At 38.5% G+C, this 20075-nt stretch overlaps 1 protein-coding gene and 1 long non-coding RNA gene across 4 annotated transcripts in view; one reads left to right on the forward strand and one right to left on the reverse strand.

Annotated features, from left to right (window-relative positions):
• The window catches only part of COL4A3 (collagen type IV alpha 3 chain), a 149232-nt gene extending 137975 nt beyond the window's left edge, over positions 1–11257 (forward strand). Inside the window, exons 48-52 of one of the 2 annotated variants that reach the window (XM_074314144.1) lie at positions 423–635; positions 5810–5987; positions 6115–6229; positions 7677–7849; positions 8367–11257. In XM_074314144.1, the coding sequence (XP_074170245.1) occupies positions 423–635; positions 5810–5987; positions 6115–6229; positions 7677–7849; positions 8367–8451 (764 nt within the window). In that variant the 3' untranslated portion in view covers positions 8452–11257. Of the gene's footprint in view, positions 1–422; positions 636–5809; positions 5988–6114; positions 6230–7676; positions 7850–8366 lie in introns of those variants that run through there. The other variant, XR_012490019.1, reaches the window with a different exon arrangement.
• A 332-nt stretch (positions 11258–11589) lies between these two features.
• LOC109450267 (uncharacterized) lies at positions 11590–20049 on the reverse strand. Of its 2 annotated transcripts, none has more exons than XR_012490088.1 (3): positions 19934–20049; positions 14489–17290; positions 11590–12572 (listed from the first exon to the last, which is right to left on the reverse strand). It is a non-coding gene; the product is annotated as an uncharacterized LOC109450267 (long non-coding RNA). The 2 variants fall into 2 exon arrangements; XR_012490090.1 differs by having other exon boundaries at positions 15440–17290; positions 19934–20047.
• Positions 20050–20075: the final 26 nt, after the last annotated feature.

Here is a 20075-nt window from a genome sequence, read left to right on the forward strand (position 1 = left end):
TTTCCATGTTTATTGAATTTATTAAAAGCGCATGTGATTTTTTATCTTCTTGAAGAGATTTTCAAATTGTAGATATTTGATTTCTTGGTCCCCACATTATAGGACGATATATTCACTTATTCCTAAAAGATGCACGTAAGACCTATCAGAAGCAGGCCAGTGTGTAGGCACCACAAGGAAATACAAAGATAAAGACTTCATCTCAAAAAATTTATCATGGGAGATACACAAATATCTATAAAAACGGGCATTGTGTGACATTAATCAACACTGAATAATATAGTTTGGCCATTTGATAAGCCACTATTCTTTATGATTCCTTCTAGGTTTGGAGCTTATCAGACATAAACATTTAAATTAGTACTATAAAACAAATGTGAGGTTGTGTTTGTGTTGTACCATGTATAATGTGTTTCTTAAAGGTCCACCTGGATTCGATGGACCGCCAGGTTTGAAGGGGAAACCTGGAGACACTGGACCACCTGCAACCAGGATAACAATGAGAGGCTTTGTTTTCACCCGGCACAGTCAGACCACAGAGATTCCCTCCTGTCCAGAAGGGACAGAGCCGCTCTACAGTGGGTTTTCTCTTCTTTTTGTACAAGGAAATGAACAAGCCCACGGACAAGACCTGGGTAATGTCCCAGTTTCCAGTCACTTTGTTCTATGTACAGATTGTGAATTTTTATGGCATCGGGTACTTCTCTCTGAAGTATAAACAACCTTAGTTATCTTACAGCACTTTTTAAAGAGAGTAAATAAAACATTGGCCTCATGTCCATTCTGGAATGTGAAGCTCTTTTTAAGTACAGTTGACATACAATATTATATTAGTTTCAGGTGTAAAATAGTGATTTGACATTTATATACCCTATGAAATGATCACCATGAGCAGTCTCGTAACCGTTTGTCACTGTACAAAGTTACTGCGATATCAACCATATTCCCTGTGCTGCACATTATGTCCCCGTGACTTATTCATGTTAGAAGTTCGCACCTGTCAATCCTGTCACCTTTTTGTCCATTCCACCTACTGCCCAGCCCCCTGGCAACTATAAGTTTGTTCTCTGTATCTATGAGTCTTTCTTTCATTTGTTCATTTGTTTAGATTCCACATATAAGTGAAATGATACAGTATTTGTCTTTCTCTGACTTATTTCACATAGCATAATACCCTCTTGGTTCATCCATGTTGTTGCAAATAGCAAGACTTCATTCTTCTTATGGCTGAGTAATATTCCAGTGTATATACATCTTCTTTATCCATTCATCTATTGATGGACACTGAGGTTGCTTCCATGTCACGGCTCTTGGAAATAATACTGCAGTGAACATAAGGGTGCATATATCTTTTTGAATTAGTTTTTGTTTGTTTGTTTGTTTTCTTAGGATAAATATGCAGACTGAAATTGTTGAATTGTGTGGTAGTTCTATTTTTAATTTTTTGAGGAACCTCCATATTACTTTCCATTGTGGCTGCACCAATTTACAATCCCACCAACAGTGCACAAGGGTTCCTTTTCTCCACATCCTTGCCAACTCTTGTTTCTTGTCTTTTTGATGACAGCTGTTCTGGCAGGTGTGAGGTGATATCATTGTGGTTTTTACCTGCATTTCCCTGATTAGTGAAGTTGAGCACCTTTTTATGTGTCTGTTTGCCATCTGCATGTCCTCTTTGGAGAAATGTCTTTTGAGGTTTTTTGCCCATTTTTGAATTGGATTGTTTTGTTTTTTGATGTTGAGTTGTTTGTATATTTGGATATTAATCCCTTATCAGATATATCATTTGCAAACATCTTCCCCCATTCAGTGGCCTTTTCATTTTGGTTGCCTTTGCTGTGCAAAAACTTTTTGGTCTAATGTACTCCCATTTGTTTTCTATTTTGTTGCTCTTGCCCAAGGAGACACATCCAAAAATATATTTCTAAGACTGATGTCAAAGGGTTTACTGCCTATGTTTTCTTCTAGTTTTATGGTTTCAGGTCTTATATTTAAGCCTTCAATCCATTTTGAGTTTATTTTTGTATAAGGTGTAAGAAAGTGGTCCTGTTTTTCCAACACCATATATTAAAGACTTCCCCATTGTATAGTCTTGCCTCGTTTGATGTGGTACCATACTGTTTTGATTACTAAAGCTTTGTAGTATAGTTTGAAATCAGGAAGAGTGAGGTCTCCAACTTCAATTTCATTTACTTCTGCTCTGGTCTTTATTATTTCCTTCCTTCTACCAACTTTGGGCTTTGTTTGTTCTTCTTTTTCTGGTTCCTTTAGGTGTAAGGTTAGATAATTTGAGATTTTTCTTGTTTCTTGAGGTAGGCCTCTATTGTTAGAAACTTCCTCCTTAGAAAGGCTTTCGTTGTGTCCCATAGATTTTGTAACATTGTTTCCATTTTCATTTGTCTCAAGGTATATTTTGATTTCCTTTGATTTCTCCACTGACCAATTGCTTGCTTAGTAGCATGTTGTTCAGCCTCCCATGTGTTTTTTCCAGTGTTCCTCTTATAATTGATTTCTAGTTTCATACTATTGTGTCCAGAAAATATCCTTGATATGATTTCAATCTTCTTAAATGTATTGAGACTTGTTTCTTGTTTTGTGGCCTAACATGTGTAGCATCCTGGAGAATATTCATGTGCACTTGAAAAGAATATGTATTCTACTGTTTTTGCATGGAATGTTCTGTATATATCAAGTCCATCTAGTCCAATATGTCACTTACCGCCAAAGTTTCCTTGTTGATTTTGTCTGGATAATCGATCCATTGATGTAAGTGGGGTATGTAAGTTCCTACTATTATTGTATTACTGTCAATGTCTCCATTTATGTCTGTTAATATTTGCTATATTATTTAGGTGCTCCTATGTTGGGTGCATAGATGTTTACAAGTGTTAGCTCTTGTTGGACTGATCTCTTTATTATTGTGTCTTCCCTTTGTCTCTTATTATAGTCTTTGTTTTAAAGTCAATTTCGTCTAAGGATTGCTACCCCAGCTTTCTTTTCATTTCTGTTTGTATAGACTATCTTTTTCCATCCCTTCACTTTCAGTTTGTGTGTCTTTAGATATGAAATGAGTTTCTTGTAGGCTGCATATGTGTGGGTCTTATTTTTTTTTTATCTATTCATCCACTCTACATCTTTTGAATAGAGCATTCAGTGCACTTACATGTAATTATTGATACATATGTACTTATTGCCACTTTCTTTTAATACTGGCTCTACAAATGGTTGGTCTACTACCTTTACTATATGTGTTTGCCTTACTAGTGAGATTATTTTTTTTCTTTCATATATTTTCTTATTTCTAGTTATGGCCTTTTCTTTTCTGCATACAGAATTCCTTTAACATTTCTTGTAATGCTGGTTTAGTGGTGATGAACTCTTTTAGCTTTTGCTTGTCTGGGGAATTCTTTCTCTCTCCTTCAATTCTGAATGATAACCTTGCTGGGTAGAATATTCTTGGTTGTAGGATTTTTTCCTTTCATCACATTAAATATATCACACCAATCCCTTCTAGCAGGCAAAGTTTCTGCCAAAAAAAAAAAAAAAAAAAACAGCTGACAGTCTTATGGGGGTTCCCTTGTATGTAACTAGTTGTTTTTCTCTTGCTACTTTTAAGATTATCTCTTTAACTTTTGACATTTTATTATGTGCTTTGGTGTTCATCTTGTTTGGGACTCTCCTTGTTTCCTGGACTTGGACGTCTGTTTCCTTCACCAGGTTAGGGAAGTTTTCAGCCATTATTTCTTCAAATAGGTTTTGTGACCCTTTCTCTCTGTCTTCTCCTTCCAGGACCCCTATGATGTGAATGTTAGTATGCTTGATGTTGTCCCAGAGTTCCCTTATGCTATCCTCATTCTTTTTTAATATTTTTTTCATTTTGTTCTTCCAGTTGGGTGATTTCTAAGTTGATACATTCTTCTGCATCATCTGATCTGCCATTGATTCCCTCTAGCGTATTTTTCACTTCAGTTATATTCTTCAGTTCTGATTGGTTCTTTTTTACATTATTTATCTCTTTGTTAAAGTTCTCATTGCATTGACCCACAGTTCTGCAGCATGATGAGAATCTTTATGACTGTTACTTTGAACTCTTTATCTAGTAGACAGCTTATCTCCATTATGTTTAGCTCTTTTTCTGGGGTCTTGTTTATTTGGTTGGAATATATTCTTTTGTCTCCTCATTTTGCCTGTTTGTTTCTATGTATTAGGTAGATCAGCTACATCTCCTGGTCTTGAAAATGCAGCCTTACGTAGAAGGTGTCCTGTGAGGCCCAGTGGTGTAATCCCCCCCAGTCACCAGACCAAGTGCTCCAGAGGTGTTCCCTGTGTGGACCAGTGTGGCTCCTGTTATAACTGGGTCACAACTGCTATGGATGCACTGACAGGCGAAGCTGGTCCATGGCTGTGAGACCTGGCCGTAGCTGTTGTGGGTATGCTGGTGTGCAGGGCGGCACCCCACCCCCTGGTGCAGTTGGCTGGTGGGTTGGACTGCAACTGCTGCTGGCATGCTGGTGTGCAGGATGGGCCTCTGGTATGGTTGACTGCAAGGCCCAACTTCAATTGTTGCAGACACACTGCTGTGCGCTGGTGCCGACTGAGGCTGCCTACCACGTGTGGTGAGGCAGGGGCTGCTTTGAGGAGATACCGGTGATGGCTGAGGCTACCCATGTGGCAGGGCAGGAGCCATGTTAGAGGGGTGCCAGCCTGGGTGGGTCCTCAGGGAAATGCCACCATGGGGTGAAGAGTGTTAGCAAGGTTAATGAAGAGTGTCAGAAATGGTGCCCGCCAGTCAGACCAGACAGGTAAAGAAAGAAAAAAGTATGACATCCACCAGCACTTCTGTCCCTGGAAAAAGTTTAAACAGATCTTTGCCCCTCCAGCATACACTCCAAGATCCATCAATGTATCACCTTCATGTATAAACCAGGTGCTTTTCAAACTGCTGCCTCTGCGATGGGACTTGGAAAGAACACAACCTTGGTTTTCTAAAGCCCTTTGGCTCTCCTAATTATAAGCCCCACTGTTTTTCAAAGCCAGTTCATATGGGCCTCCTCTTCCTAGTGCAGGTTCCCTGGGCTGGGGCTCAGACCTGTCTCTCTTTGGTAAGGAACTCTGAGGTTGTGATATCCGTCCTGCTTGTGGGTCACCACATGGGGAGTGGGGGGCAGGGTGGGTCCTGACTAGATTGAGTCTCTGTCCCTCCTACCCATCTCAATGTGGTTTTCTTTATATCCTTAGTTGTAGAAAATTTGTTCTGCTGGTCACTCTGAGAGATTGTTGTTCTATGTCATTGTAGTTTTGGTGTCAATGAGCGGAGATGAGCTCAGGAACTTCCTACTCTGCCATCCTGAACTCAAAGTCAGGAGCCTTGATCTTGAATGCCAATTTATCTTGTCCTGTTTGACACAATTTTCACTTAAATCACCTGTCTGCTTTTTAATTGTAAAAGTAACATCTTCTCTAAAGCTTTATCTGGTTATTAGCTATTATATGCATATGAAGAAATGGGAATACTTGGAAGCAAAGACATTTTTCCAGCCAAACCCTACTAGTCCTTAAGTTCTACAATGATTAGCAAGGGCCACAGGAAGTATTAATGGTGGGAAAAGGAGGATTTTGTTCCCTATTGGATCTTTGATTTCTATCATTATTAAAACTTCCATAACACATTTTGCAAATAACTCTTTTGTGTTGCCTTTCTTCAACTTTTGCGATTATGTTTTAATTGTTAATTAGCCTCTATCTAGTAATGATACTCAAAATAATTTTAATTTTACTGAAAGTGATACCCAGTCTGATATTTTATTAGGAACTCTTGGAAGCTGCCTACAGCGATTTACCACAATGCCATTCTTATTCTGTAACATCAATGATGTATGTAATTTCGCATCTCGAAATGATTATTCATACTGGCTGTCAACACCAGCTCTGATGCCAATGGACATGGCTCCAATTACTGGCAGGGCCCTGGAGCCTTATATTAGCAGGTAAAAATTCAATCCCTTACTTTTGTGATGGGACCAGGTGAATCACTTCATTTGTATGGAGCTGTAGGCAGCACATCACAGTGCAGAAAAGTGGCGATGCCACCATATCCATTGTTTCATGTTACAGGTGCACTGTCTGTGAAGGTCCTGCAATTGCCATAGCCGTTCATAGCCAATCTACTGCCATTCCCTCATGTCCTCCTGGCTGGATATCTCTTTGGAAAGGATTTTCTTTCATCATGGTAAGGAGAAAAGGAAGAGCAAATTCATAGTAAAGTTTGACTGCAGAATCTTGAATACACCCCAGGAAGGTGACGAACATTGATATGTGCAAGATGCCATGCACATTTGCTTAAAAATCTTTTTTTTTAAAGGTAGTAAGTTGGTTTTTGGTTAAAAAAAAAAATGGAGTATGTTAAAAAACAGACTTCTCAGGAGATTACCCACAAATTCTAACAAGACATTTAGATGGATAGTAACTACCACATTGTTAATACATTTTTAATATGGCACGTGTTTTATATATGTCCTCCATAATCCTTATGAAAACCCTGCAGGGTAGTTTCTATCATCTACAGATTTACAAAGAAAACAAAAAAGTAATTTTTCCAAGGTCTCACAACTAGTAATGGTAAAGCTAGGATTTACACCCAAGTCTGTCTGCTCCAAAATGTTTATGCCTTACACTGTCCCCCTTTGACACTCATATGTAGATGGAAACTAAGAGAAATAGCCTTTTAAAGACAAATTTCCCAGATATAAGTGCTAAATGAAAAGAGTCTGATAGCTGCACATACCGTGTTTCCCCAAAAATAAGACCTAGCCGGACCCTCAGCTCTCATGTGTCTTTTGGAGCAAAAATTAAGGTAAGACCTGGTCTTATTTTACTATAAGACCCGGTATTATATTATAATATTTTATATTATATTATATTATATTATATTATATTATATTATATTATATTATATTATTAGATTAACCCAGTCTTATAGTAAAATAAGACCAGGTCTTGTATTAATTTTTGCTCCAAAAGATGCATTAGAGCTGATGGTCTGGCAAGGTCTTATTTTGGGGGAAACAAGGTATGTGTAGTGGTAATTCATATCCTGAATAGCATCATTTGTAATACATTATTACCCCTTCTTTACTCACAGATGTCCATTCATTAAATCACAAATTCAACAAATATTTACTGAACACCTACCATGAGGCATGAATGTTCTAGGTACTAAGGATACCAGCAGTGAACCAAAGCCCCTTCTCTCATGGAGCTTACATCCTAGTGGGGTAGGTGGATGATAAGAAGATCCAGTAACAATAATAGTAACGAGCTCAGGTGGTGAGTGGTAATGTGAAGGACAGGCAAGATAAGGGGAGAGACTGACAGGGATGAGGTCAAGGAAAGCCTTTTGGAAGTTATATTTAAGCAGATCCCTGAACGATAAGAACAAACCAATCACAACTAGGGGGAAGGAGCATTCCAGGCAGAATACACAGCTTTTAGTTTCTTTTTGATGACTATACCTCAACTTGCAAAGTATCTGGAGCGTTAGCAAAGCTGGGTAAAGAAGCACAAGAAGTTTAACTCATGCTTTTTTCCCCTTATAGTCCTCTATTTTAAAAAAGTAGAGCGTTGAAAATGTCAACATCATGCACAGAATTCTCACTCAGATATTTTTATTGTGATAGTTTACAAGCGCAGGTTCTGAGGGCGCTGGGCAAGCTCTAGCATCCCCTGGATCCTGCCTGGAAGAATTCCGAGCCAGTCCATTCATAGAATGTCATGGAAGAGGAACATGCAACTATTATTCAAATTCCTACAGTTTCTGGTTGGCTTCATTAAACCCAGAAAGAATGTTCAGGTAATTATTCAATGTCAAGTTTAATCTAATGACTCAACTACAGAACTATTTATTAAAAGGTTGCCTATGTTAGATTTTCATTACAAGAATCAACAAGCAGCCATAGTTTTGTACTACTGTACCAATAAAGGCAAAAAATGTGACTTTTGCCATCACTAGATATATTTAATATTTATATATAAAAATATAGTAAATTACTGAGGAAAACCACTAAATGATCTGCTAATCTTAATTTACTGTATTGGAAGACTTTCAAGACAGACTATTTAAAGGGTAGGAGTACTTTTCATTACAAAAAAGATGATCTGTAAGTTTGCATCAAGGCCTATGCTTTCCGTAGTGTTACTGAAATATGACTAAAATCATAAAATGTTGACACATATGCTTTTTCAGAAATACACCTCCTATAATAAAGTTTAGATGAGCCCCAATATGCCTTAATAAAACTCAAACCCAGCAAGTATTCCCTTTTTATCTACAAATCGATGAGATTTTTTTTGTTTTTGTTTTATTTCAGAAAACCTATTCCATTAACTGTGAAAGCTGGAGAGTTAGAAAATATAATAAGTCGCTGTCAGGTGTGCATGAAGAGAAGACAATGAAGAAATCAAAGAAAATAGAACTGTTATTTTTCATTCTACATAACCAAGTAATGATGCAGAATGTGCCTGTATTTAGGTATTTTTCTCTAACCAAACAATATCGCTCTGTGATGACTTAGTACAGTTTCTGTTGGTTTCCCCATACAACAAAGCATTTTTGTGATCCTGGTCTCTAAATTCTGTGCTGTTTCAAAGTTCCCTATGGCAAGGCAGCAGACTTTTCACAAAATATCACTGAAATTGTATTCTACTTGTACCCAATGCACTTTCTAAATGGTGGTTGTATAAAGTTTGATGCTCCAAGAGCTATTTGGTCCACTAAATTCCCAAGATATGCCCCTTTCTATTCCAGTCTTTGAGACTCAGGGAGGCTAACTCAGTTTTAGATTGCCCAACCACCCTCTTCCTGAAGCTTTACCCTAAGTAGAGGAGATGGGGGCAAGTGGAGTATTAGGCATCGTTGATAGAACTGGACTTTCAGATCTGTTGATTAACCTAAGGCCTGAAGGAAGCAGAATTGAACTAAGTTCATGGATTATCTAGAGCACTTTTAAACATACCCAAGTTTCCCGGGATGGAATTACAATAGCCTTGGAAACACTATGGTTTTGTTTTTGTATTTTTTTTTTTAAGTTTTTTTGTTTGTCCATTGAATTCATTTCACTGCAGCAGTATAGCCTGCTTGTATTCTAAGTTGGCACAATTTTTACCCTTAGTGAATTAACTAGAACATTTTCACACAGTACTCTGAAATGTGTCTAATTTTAGTTTTTCTTTTACCAGCACATCCACAAATAACAAGAGAACAACTTATTAGATGTGCTTTTGCCCCATCCCTACGAACGTTGGTGCATGTAATTGAGTAGCTCAATAGTCCATGAAAAAACTTACGGCATCTGTTGACTAATCAGGCTCAGAATATTTTTCCTTTGTTCTCAATATTCCATTTAACTTGGGTATTTATAGAGATTTATTTCCTTTTGACTTCTCTAATTCTTTTTTTTTTTTTTTTTGGTAAAAACATGTTTTTTGTGTTACATATTATTTCAAACATATTGAGAAAGTCAGTTGTGTAAAAATCTTAATGTACAAATTGTACAGCTTGGAAGCTGTGTCTTAAAACTTGCTTTTCATTGTGTTCATACATTCCCAAGGTTACTTAATTCATCTTAAGCATTTTACTTAGCACCAAGCCAAACCCCAGGCACTGTGCTAAGTATATTATGGAGGTGCTAAGAGGAAAAAAAAAAAAGAGACTTGTTTCTAATATCCCAAAAAAGGTAACTTCCTGTTTCTGTTAGGAATCCCACTTATCTGAGTCGTTTTCCCCCTTTCTCCCTCTCTCTGTCCTGATACTTCATCATCATAATTCAGCAGGCCTTGATAGAGGTTTGAAAACAAGATCTATGCCCAGGGAGAGCCTAGGACTTCTAGCTTCTCCTAGGCATGGCGGAAGCCAAGATCTGGACAATGGTAAGAAAACAAGGATGTGTAAAACATCAAAAACCACTTACACTTGACACTAGCACTGTCTGACGAGTCACATCCTGAGACAAAGCTAGAAGATGCTTCTCCATCCCCCCAGGTGGAGTTGGGGTGCTGATATTTAAATTCAGGTTTTATTGCTTCAACCTCAGTTGCTCTGAAGTGAAGATGTGGCCTGAGAGGACAGCACAGACGTGAGCACGGTCCACACCCTCCACTGCTCCTGTGACTACTGTCAAGCCATTTTTACAGTTAAACTAAGAAGAGTGCTTTAGATTATTTACTTAGACTCACCTAATATGAAGACGTTTTGCTCTGAAAATATCCTACTGTCCCAATTGTACTTTAATGGCATATAGGGTTTAATGGATCTGCACAAACCTTCTGTAGACCAGTAGTTCTCAAAGTGTGGTCCCTGAACCCGTGGCAACAGCAGTACCTGAAAACGTTACAAATGCAAATTGTAGGGCCAAACCCAGATCTACAGAATCTGAAACTCTGGGGGTGGCCCAGAAGTCTGTTTTAACAAGCCCTTCAGGTGAGTTCCAACACACTCTAAAGGTTGAGAAAAACTGCTCTACGCAAACACCCAGAAAACAACTCTACCAGGTACACTGGCTACAATTGTTCCATCTGTGCCTCTGATTTTTGAAGTCCCAAATCGCAAATGAACGTAAGGTTATCTAATTTTACTAAGAAAAACCCCGAGAATGGTGCTAATGCCAAAAGACTGGCCTCCGCTTGTACCCAAGCCTCCATCTTCTCTTGCCCTCTCATCAGTGTTTAACTTCTGAGGAAGACAAGTGATGCTAAAATCTTAAATTCCAGTGAAGCCATATGAACAGTTGCTCAATCACAGTTCTCAGACTGAGCATTAGAACATAGCTCATGTGCATTACTTTCCAGATATCTAAGAGTAGCTGGTAAAGTTATGAAGTTTTAACTTTATAGGTAAAATGTAAATAACTTGTTTCTTTGAAATTTGGGGCTTCAACTTTGGAATTTCACAGTGTGCTAAAATTTCAGTGTGCTCAGAGGTCTCTTTTTGCAAGATAAATATTATTAAGTAACTTATTTATAAAAGTATTACAATAATTCTAAATTTGAATTTTATTGCTAATTTAACTTACAAAGATTTTTCTATGCATTAAATGTAACTTACTGCTACTAAACTTAATATTTACTCTATAACCTAATGAAGTATATTTAAAATATATTGAATATTTGAATTATATCTTGACAAAATTATAATATTGTAATGTACTGTAATTATAGCTAAAATATTTTATGGTATTGTCTAATAATAAAGTTGAAAAAATTATATCTGGTCTTTTTCTTTCAAAATGGAGATAAATTTAATTTTTGATTGTAAAAGGTATGATCAAAATACGATGAATGTTTAAATGAAAAAAAATGTATTACAGTAAGACACATTGCCATTAATCCCCCTTAAAATACTCTCCCTCGTTACGAACAAACTTATCCCATGTTTCTTGCCACTTTCTGATGCAGTTCTGGACACTTTCGTGTCTTTAGTTGTGCTGTCGTGGCTGCGATGATGTCCTGAATCGATTCAAAACATTTACCTTTCATGGTTATTTTGACTTTGGGGAAGAGCCAGAAGTCACACAGTACCAGAAATGGTGAATAAAGTGGAGGAGGACACATCGTAATATTTTTATTTGACAGAAATTGCCGTACCAGAAGCAATGTGTGACATGGAGCGTAGTCATGATGAAGGATGAAACCATTTGTCCATTTCTCAGGACATTTTTTATGCACATCATTTCTAATACCCTCTAATAAGCCCTTATAATATTCAGAGTTCACCGTAGTGTTCCTAGGTACAAACTCAGCTCGCACAATTCCATCAAGGTCAAAAAACACAATTAACATCACTTTGATGTTAGATCTTGACTGCTTTTTCCGCACAAGGAGAACTGGGTGATTTCAGTTGAGAACTCTGAATTTCATCTCCCATAAATCACATGTCTTAAAAAGCTGGAATCTGAAGCGACCCAATGGCACAACTCCACGGAAATTAACAAACGCTGTTGCTTTCGTTTGACAGTCAAAACGCATGGAACAAAATTCGTACTCACTCGCTCATGTTCAAATCTGTTGTTAAAATGCTTTGAATGGAACCATAAGAGATGTTCAAATCCTGAGAAATTTCCCTAATAGCTAATCGCCTGTTTGATAGAATCATTTCACTTTACATTTCAACATTCTCTTGGATTTTTGATTTTGAAGGACGTCCTGATCTCTCATCTTCAATCAATTCGCAACCATTATGAAATTGCTCGAACCACTTGTAAACTGTCTTCATGGTCACTGCAGCATCACTATAAACTAATTTTAACATTTCGTGTTTCTTTAGCACTTTTTTGCAGTTTGAAACAAAATTTCACATTAATGCATTTGTTCATGATCCATGATTTACAGCTCGCTTTAAAACACACCTTCTCTCAACCAGAACGCACACCCAACTGACTGCACCACACAAGCTGAAACTTGTCATACACTGTTACCAAGCTTTGATGTGCCGCTTCCCATAATGAGGATCTCTGTCTTTCTGTTGGATGGCACTCAGCAGTAGCATTCATCGTATTTTTTGATCATGCGGCGTATGGTCACTATAAAATAGACAATACAGAAGTTATGAAGACTATAAAAATATCATGCTCTAACCCTCTACCCACACCCAAGATAATTAAGGTATATACCTTTATTATACACACACACATGTAATATATATTCCAGACTTTTTTCCTGTAAGTAAATTTTCAAACAATAATGCAATAAAAACATGTTTTGAAATTTTTTTAGGCTTAACACACTGTGGACATATTTTCATATCAATAGATGGGAACTAGTCGTTATTTGCATGGATTTATTACCTATGTCAATGAATCCCCAATTGATGGATACTTAATTTAGTTTTATTATGGACATATTATACATATTTCATTTCATATTTGTCCAATTATTTCCTCAGAATAAACCTCTAGAAGGAAAATTGTAGAATCAAAGTACTCACAGTCTTAAGATATATATACAAAAATGCTCTCCAGGAATGTTTTTAGAATGTCCAGCTGCATCAACAATGTAACAAATACGCCCATCACCTCATACTTTTACCAATATTAGATCTAGCTGTTCTTTTACAATTTTGCCTATCTGGTTTTCATTTACATTTTGCTCATCATCAGTGAGGCTGAACACTGGCACTTTTAATTAATTTTTTTAATTAGTATTTTTTATTAGGGCTTATTTTTGTTTTCCTGTGAAGAGCCTAATCACATCTTTGTTCATTTTCTATTGAGGTATTCAAGGAATTTTTACAAATCAGTAAGAAAATGTATAGATTATAGAAATGATGGGTCAGATACTTTGATAAAATGTTTCCCATTTATAATACAAATACTCCCCTTTCAAGGAAAAATTAATAAAATTTTAAATGTAGAGAACTGGTAAAAAACACTTTTAATATACTAAATATGAAATCTCCTAATTAAGGAACTTACAGGCTATGTTGAATGGCAATAAAAATATAATCAAAGAAAAAGAATGAACCATGATCCTAGGTAGTACTTCTGAGAAGACCAACACAATTGTTGCTCAAATAAATATTTTAGAACCATTCTCATAATTGGGCCAAAAAAATATATTTTCAAAACACTTTGAGTTAAAAAATGTGCTAATCCATTTTAATTAACGTATTTTTACTGCTGGCAAGCAGAAGAAATGCTGTATTTGGGCTCATGCTCTCTCTCTCTATTTATAAGCCTGTTTGGAAAGGAAAATCTTGATCAGTCTCTAATGGATTCTTAGCAACCTACCGAAGGGGCAAATGCAGAACACTAAGAATAACCAATTCACCTCACTCTAATCCCAGCTCTGCCTACTAGAAACTAAGAGACAACCAAACACAAAAGAAAAAGTGATTTTGAATAACCATGCTAAATTTAAACCTTCAGATAAATATGACCCTCTCTAGATTTTTGTAGGCTGTATGGTGTTTCTAAAAATACTGACATTGCTCAAAAACTTTTTAGCATTATTGTTTGATGGGGCCGGCCCGGTGGCTCAGGCAGTTGGAGCTCCGTGCTCCTAACTCCGAAGGCTGCCGGTTCGATTCCCACATGGGCCAGTGGGCTCTCAACCACAAGGTTGCCAGTTCGACTCCCACAAGGGATGGTGGGCTGCGCCCCTGCAACTAGCAACGGCAACTGGACCTGTAGCTAAGCTGCGCCTCCACAACTAAGACTGAAAGGACAACAACTTGAAGCTGAATGGTAACCTCCACAACTAAGATTGAAAGGATAACAACTATACTTGAAAAAAAGTCCTGGAAGTACACACTGTTCCCCAATAAAGTCCTGTTCCCCTTCCACAATAAAATCTTTGGAAAAAAAAAAAAAGAATTATTGTTTGGGAATTATCTTCAATTCCAATTTATCAGCCAAACAAGAAAATAAGTCTCATTACTTTATACCAAAGGTCTATAATATGCTCAATGTTTGGCTCCATAATAAATATACAGTGGTACCTTGGTTTTCGAATGTAATCCGTTCCGGAAGACTGTTCGAATTCTGAAACTTTTGAAAACCGAGGCAGTTTTCCATAGAAAGTAATGCAAAATGGATTAATTCATTCCAGACCTTTAAAATCAACCCCTAAAACAGCAATTTAGCATGAATTTTACTATCTAATGATGCCATAGATCCATAAAATGATACACAATGAAAGCAATAATAAACACAATGTAGGGGAGGATGGGTGGCTCAGTTGGTTAGAGCGTGATCTCTGAGCAACGGGGTTGCCGGTTCAATTCCCACATGGGCCAGCGAGCTGCTCTCTCTGCAACTAGAATGAAGTCAATGAGCTGCTGCTCAACTCCCAGATGGCCAGATGGCTCAGTTGGTTAGAGCACGGGCTCTCAACCACAAGATAGCTGGTTCGACTCCTCGACTCCCTCAAGGGATGGTGGGCTGTGCCCCCTGCAACTAATAACGGCAACTGGACCTGGAGCTGAGCTGCACCCTCCACAACAAAGATTGAAAGGACAACTTGACTGGGAAAAGTCCTGGAAATACACACTGTTCCCCAATAAAGTCCTGTCCCCCCCCCCCAAATAAAATCTTTTTAAAAAAGTCTCTCACACACACACACACAATGTAAAAACAGTACTGTAGATGATGAAAATGTAATTTTTTCTTCCCTGCAATGATGATAGTCATGGTTTGGATGGGGGGCCCTCTTCCAGAATCACAATAGGTGAGTGTTGTTCAGGTGTTCTGTAGCCCTCTTCCATAATCACTGTAGGTGACTCCTCTCCTGCCCTTCCTTCCCTTGATTTTACACCGACACCTGGTTTAGACTCAACAGATCTTTTCGTCCCTAAAAAGTATTCAACGGACATTTGCTTTTTCTGATGTGTTAAAATTTGTTTAAAGTGAGACATAGCATTATCATTGAAAGTGTTAGTGGCATGACTTACAGCAGCTTTATCAGGGTGGTATTTTTCAACAAAAATTTGCACTTCAACGCATTTTGCACATATTTCTTTGATCAGTGCAGTAGAAACACTTTGTCTTCCCTCCTCCTCCGAAGACAATTCCTCAGTTGCCGCCTGTTGCTGCTCCGTCAGAAGGTGTTGAAGCTCTTCTGTGGTGAGTTCAGACTTGTGGTCCTCACTGACTCCTCCACATCATCACTGCTCACTTCCAAGCCCATGGACTTGCTCAGAGACACAACATCCTCAACACCAGGAGCATCCTCTTCAACATCCTCAAATACACGTTCAGGGACAGCATCTGGCCACAAGTTCTCCCGTGCTGATGTCATTGTTCTCTGAGACACATCCCTCTATGCTTTGTCTATGAGATGTAAGGATATTGAAATGATTCTTCCAGAACTCTCTGAGGGTTAGCTCTTTGTCCGAGGTCACCTCAAAGCACCTTTGGAACAGTGCTTTCATGTAAAGCTTCTTAAAATTAGATTATGACCTGCTGGTCCATGGGCTGGATGAAAGGAGTCATGTTGGGGGGCCAAAACTTTACATTGATAAAACTGAACTCTTTCATCAACTCATCCTCCAAGCCTGGGGGGTGAGCTGGAACATTATCCATAACAAGCAGGCACTTCATTGGAAGATTTTTGTCTTGGAGGTATTTTTTTACACTTGGCCTGAACACTTCATGAACTTACTCAATAAAAAATTGCCTGGTTACCCAAGCTTTACTGTTCACCTTCCACATCACATGCAATTTGCTTTTTATAACATTGTTTTTCTTAAAAACCCTGGGATTCTCAGAATGGTAGACTAGCAAAGGCCTCAACTTAAAATCCCCACTTGCAGTCCCACAAAATGGGCTTGTGTCCTGGCAATGATTTCTCCTCCTTTGTTAGGTAGGTCCTCTTTGGCATTTTCTTCCAAAAGAGGCCTGTCTCATCACAGTTGAAAACTTGTTGGGGAAGGAATCCCTCTGCCTCTGCATAATCTTTAAATTCCAAAACAAATTGGTCGGCGTCTTCTTTGTTGGCACTGGCAGCTTCACCATGTCTCACCACATTGTGTATGCCATTTCTCCTCTTAAACTTTTTAAACCACCTGCTACTTGCCTTGAAAATATAACTCTCAGCACTTGTTCCAGAGGTGTTTTTGTTAAGGTCAGCATGCAAATGTTTTTGATGAGGTCAGCATGCTGTTTCACAAATTATGCTCTCAGAAATGCTATCACCGGCCAACTGTTTTTCATTTATCCATATGAAAAGCAATTTTTCCACTTCTTCAATTGTCTTTGTTCTTCGTCTTGTGTTTTAACACCTCTTGCAACATTGGCTCCTTTAATCGCTTCTTTTTTTTTTAAGATGGTACAAATTGTACATTTGGCAATACCAAACTGCGTTGCCAGATCACATACACGGACACCACTTTCATGTTTGGAAATAATTTCCTTCTTCATCTCTATCGTTGTTCTGTTAATGATTCTCTTGGCTTTGTAGCTTTTATCCATTTCTCACAGCAAGGGGTGATTGGCAGAGGGCTCCTGAGATGATATGAGCACAGATTGATTGCACATAGTCACCAAATAAGCCCAAATGTCACCTCCATGTTGCGCGGTGCTCAGGACACAACAGCCGACAGCTAGGCCTCAGGCTCTTGCACTCAGCAGAAGCCATGTGACATGTTCCACTTCTGAGTCGTGTTCGAAAACTGAAGCATTTACTTCCGGGTTTACGGCGTTCGTGAATTGAAATGTTCGTGAACAGAGATGTTCGAAAACTGAGGTACTACTCTTCAGATGAGTGAGATATAGACCTTGGTCTCAAACACAGAATGTATAATCTGGAGAAAATAAGGCAAATACATAGATAATTATAATATTGGATAGAATGTGATAAGAGCTATAAGAGATGACAAATAGTGGTTCAAAAGTTGGAGGCCTCAAGAAATAAAAGAAAGGATACTTTAGGTGGTCCATTAAGGGCAGTTAAGATTTCAAAAAGCAGGTACGCATATTCCAGGTGACAGGAATAGCATGGATAAGAGTAAATTGTTAGAAAATCATGATACAATCTCAGAGAACAATTCATGTTCAAGAATATATATATATGTACCATTCATATACGTGTGTGTGTGTGTATCATTCATATATCATACACACACATAAATAAAGTTGCACAGTAGGAGGTTAGGGCCATATTAGGTAGAGTTTAGAATACCAGGTTAAACTTGCATTTTATTGGTTGCTACCAGAGATCCAGTGAAGATTTTGAGCAAAAGAGTAAAATGATCATACAAATGGTAACCTGAAAGATCCAGTATCTTATATACTGTCCTTGCCAGGCTATTTGATAGTTTTAAGTTTTTTTAAAAATGTATTGTATTGCTGTTATGGACTTTTGGATTTGTAAAGAACTATAAATAATTAGTTTCTTTTAAAACTGGGGCTTCAAATTTAGGATGTCACAATTTGTAAAAATAGGTTCTTTGTGGATCCAATGTCCAGGAAGAATTCGAGAAAGAAAAAGATTGGAGATGGGGAGGCCAGTTAAAAGGGTTAACAGCCCAGATGGTGGGTAATGGTCTAGCAGTGGGAACAGAAAGTACAGAAAAAGTGGACAGATGACACTGAGGTGGGAGACTTTAAAGGATGGGGGACTTGGGACACAGTAAAAGATGACTTCAGAATTTTGAACTTTGGTGACTGAAAAAAATAATCTCACCATTAAAAAACTGATAAAGGAAATTCAGGAGAAGGTATCTGGATTGGGATAAGGGAGAAAATCTGAATTTGAAACCCTGTTGGGAACAAAGCTCCAATGGGACACGTAGGAAGAACTGGCTAGAACTAGTGCAATAGGATGAGACTAAATGGATATAATTTACTTAGATTTATATGCCATCTTTTCCCACAAAAGATTTGAGGCAACTTTGGGTGAAAAGATAGTCAATGATTAATTGAATCATAAACATGAATGGCCACATTAATGATGGAATTGAAGGAAAACCCAGCATGAAGCTCTATCACAAAAAACAAGGGAGCAGAGGTTCCAGGTAAGGGAGAGAGAAATGCCTTTTTTTTTAGAATTTGCCACCAGTGTTAGATGCTTTCGAACACCACAGTCTCATTTAACAGAATCAAATGATTCAGGAAACTTAAGGGTGATCAGGGTTAAGGGAAAAGACTTCGGATTGGTAATTGGATTACAACTGTCAATGTAAGAAATGTCCAAAGCTGTAGAGAATTTTTATGAGTTTATCTAGGCCAAAGATGACACATGCCGGGGAGCAAGATCTCAAATGCTCTGGAGAATTTACAAGTTGCAGCTTCTTTTAATGATACATACACACACACACACACACACACACACACACACACACACACAAGGAAGGAACTAAGGATTATATGGAGGTGGAGAAAAAGCAAGGCCGGGATTAGATTACAGGATAACAAGATTCTGTGCTCCCTTGAGAATGGTTCAACTTATTTCAAAGGTGTGTTAACATAGATGCACAGAAACCACGGGGCAGGGCTTGTCTAAGGCGAAGATAAACCTTTTAGTAAAGAAGTTATATGCCTGGGGGGTGACTACCTACCAAGACCTGCCCAGTTAGAAATTCATGATCAGATCACCCTGTGGGGTAACTTTCCAACCTTTTTTTTGTCCATCCAATCTTCATTTAAAACTTAGTTTTTTCTTGGGGGAGGGTACAGGAGTGAAAACCAAACTGCAAGTAATTAAGAGGCACTCATGGAAGTAGCAGGGACCCCACTTACAAAGGTTTTGCTCATAGATGTTATACCTAGCTTGGTCCCTATCTTCCCCCAAAAGGTTAGCTTGGAATGCTGATCAGTCCTAAAATAAATCTATGCTTGAAGCAGGATGATTCGCCACTATAAAGACGGGGCCCCAAAACGCATTTCTCAGAGGGCCTCCCAAATTATTTTGAGGAATGGTTACATTTCTGGAATATCTTTAGAGTCTAAGAAAGTACAGATTAGTGTGTCTTTGTTCGGCTGTTTGTTAAAATCGGGTCATATAAGGTATTCCGTGATTTGGCTTCAGTCCATCCCAATGTTTTTGGGCAAAACACTGATTATGCCCGTCTCCCCCCGAAAGTAGTAGTCAGCTGGTTACATCCAGGGGCAGCTCTCGGAAGCTGAACGAGGCTGCTAACTACAGTGAAACCTACCGTTTCGGGGTTTGTCATCCTGAAGAATTAGTGGAGGAGCCAGTCAGAGTAGAGATTACTGTTCAGGAAGGTGTCTGAGCGTTACAGAGCGTGGAGTAATCAAAATTCGAGTGTTGAAGTATCACCTGCAGCGCTTGCTGGGGAAATCGGCGGGTCCCTAGGCCTCACCGCAGATGTTGATGCAGGCGGCCCCGAAAAGCAGTTATTTTAAGTGGCTGCCGGAGGCTTACCTGTAAGACGTCCTTCAAGAACACGAACTCTGACATGTGTAAGTGTGAACCAAACACGTACCGTGAAATGTCGTCTTGAGGTTGGTGCAGTGCCGACTACAGACCCGCGTCCAGGCCGCCGCGTCACCGCCCCTGCTCTCGTACGCGAGGCTCACGTGCGCCCTCCCGCGTCACGTGCCCGCGGAGCAGCCTCAGCTACGGGT

This window comes from Rhinolophus sinicus, linkage group LG01 (genome assembly GCF_036562045.2).
Source record: "Rhinolophus sinicus isolate RSC01 linkage group LG01, ASM3656204v1, whole genome shotgun sequence".
In the NCBI taxonomy this organism is placed as follows: Eukaryota; Metazoa; Chordata; class Mammalia; order Chiroptera; family Rhinolophidae; genus Rhinolophus; species Rhinolophus sinicus.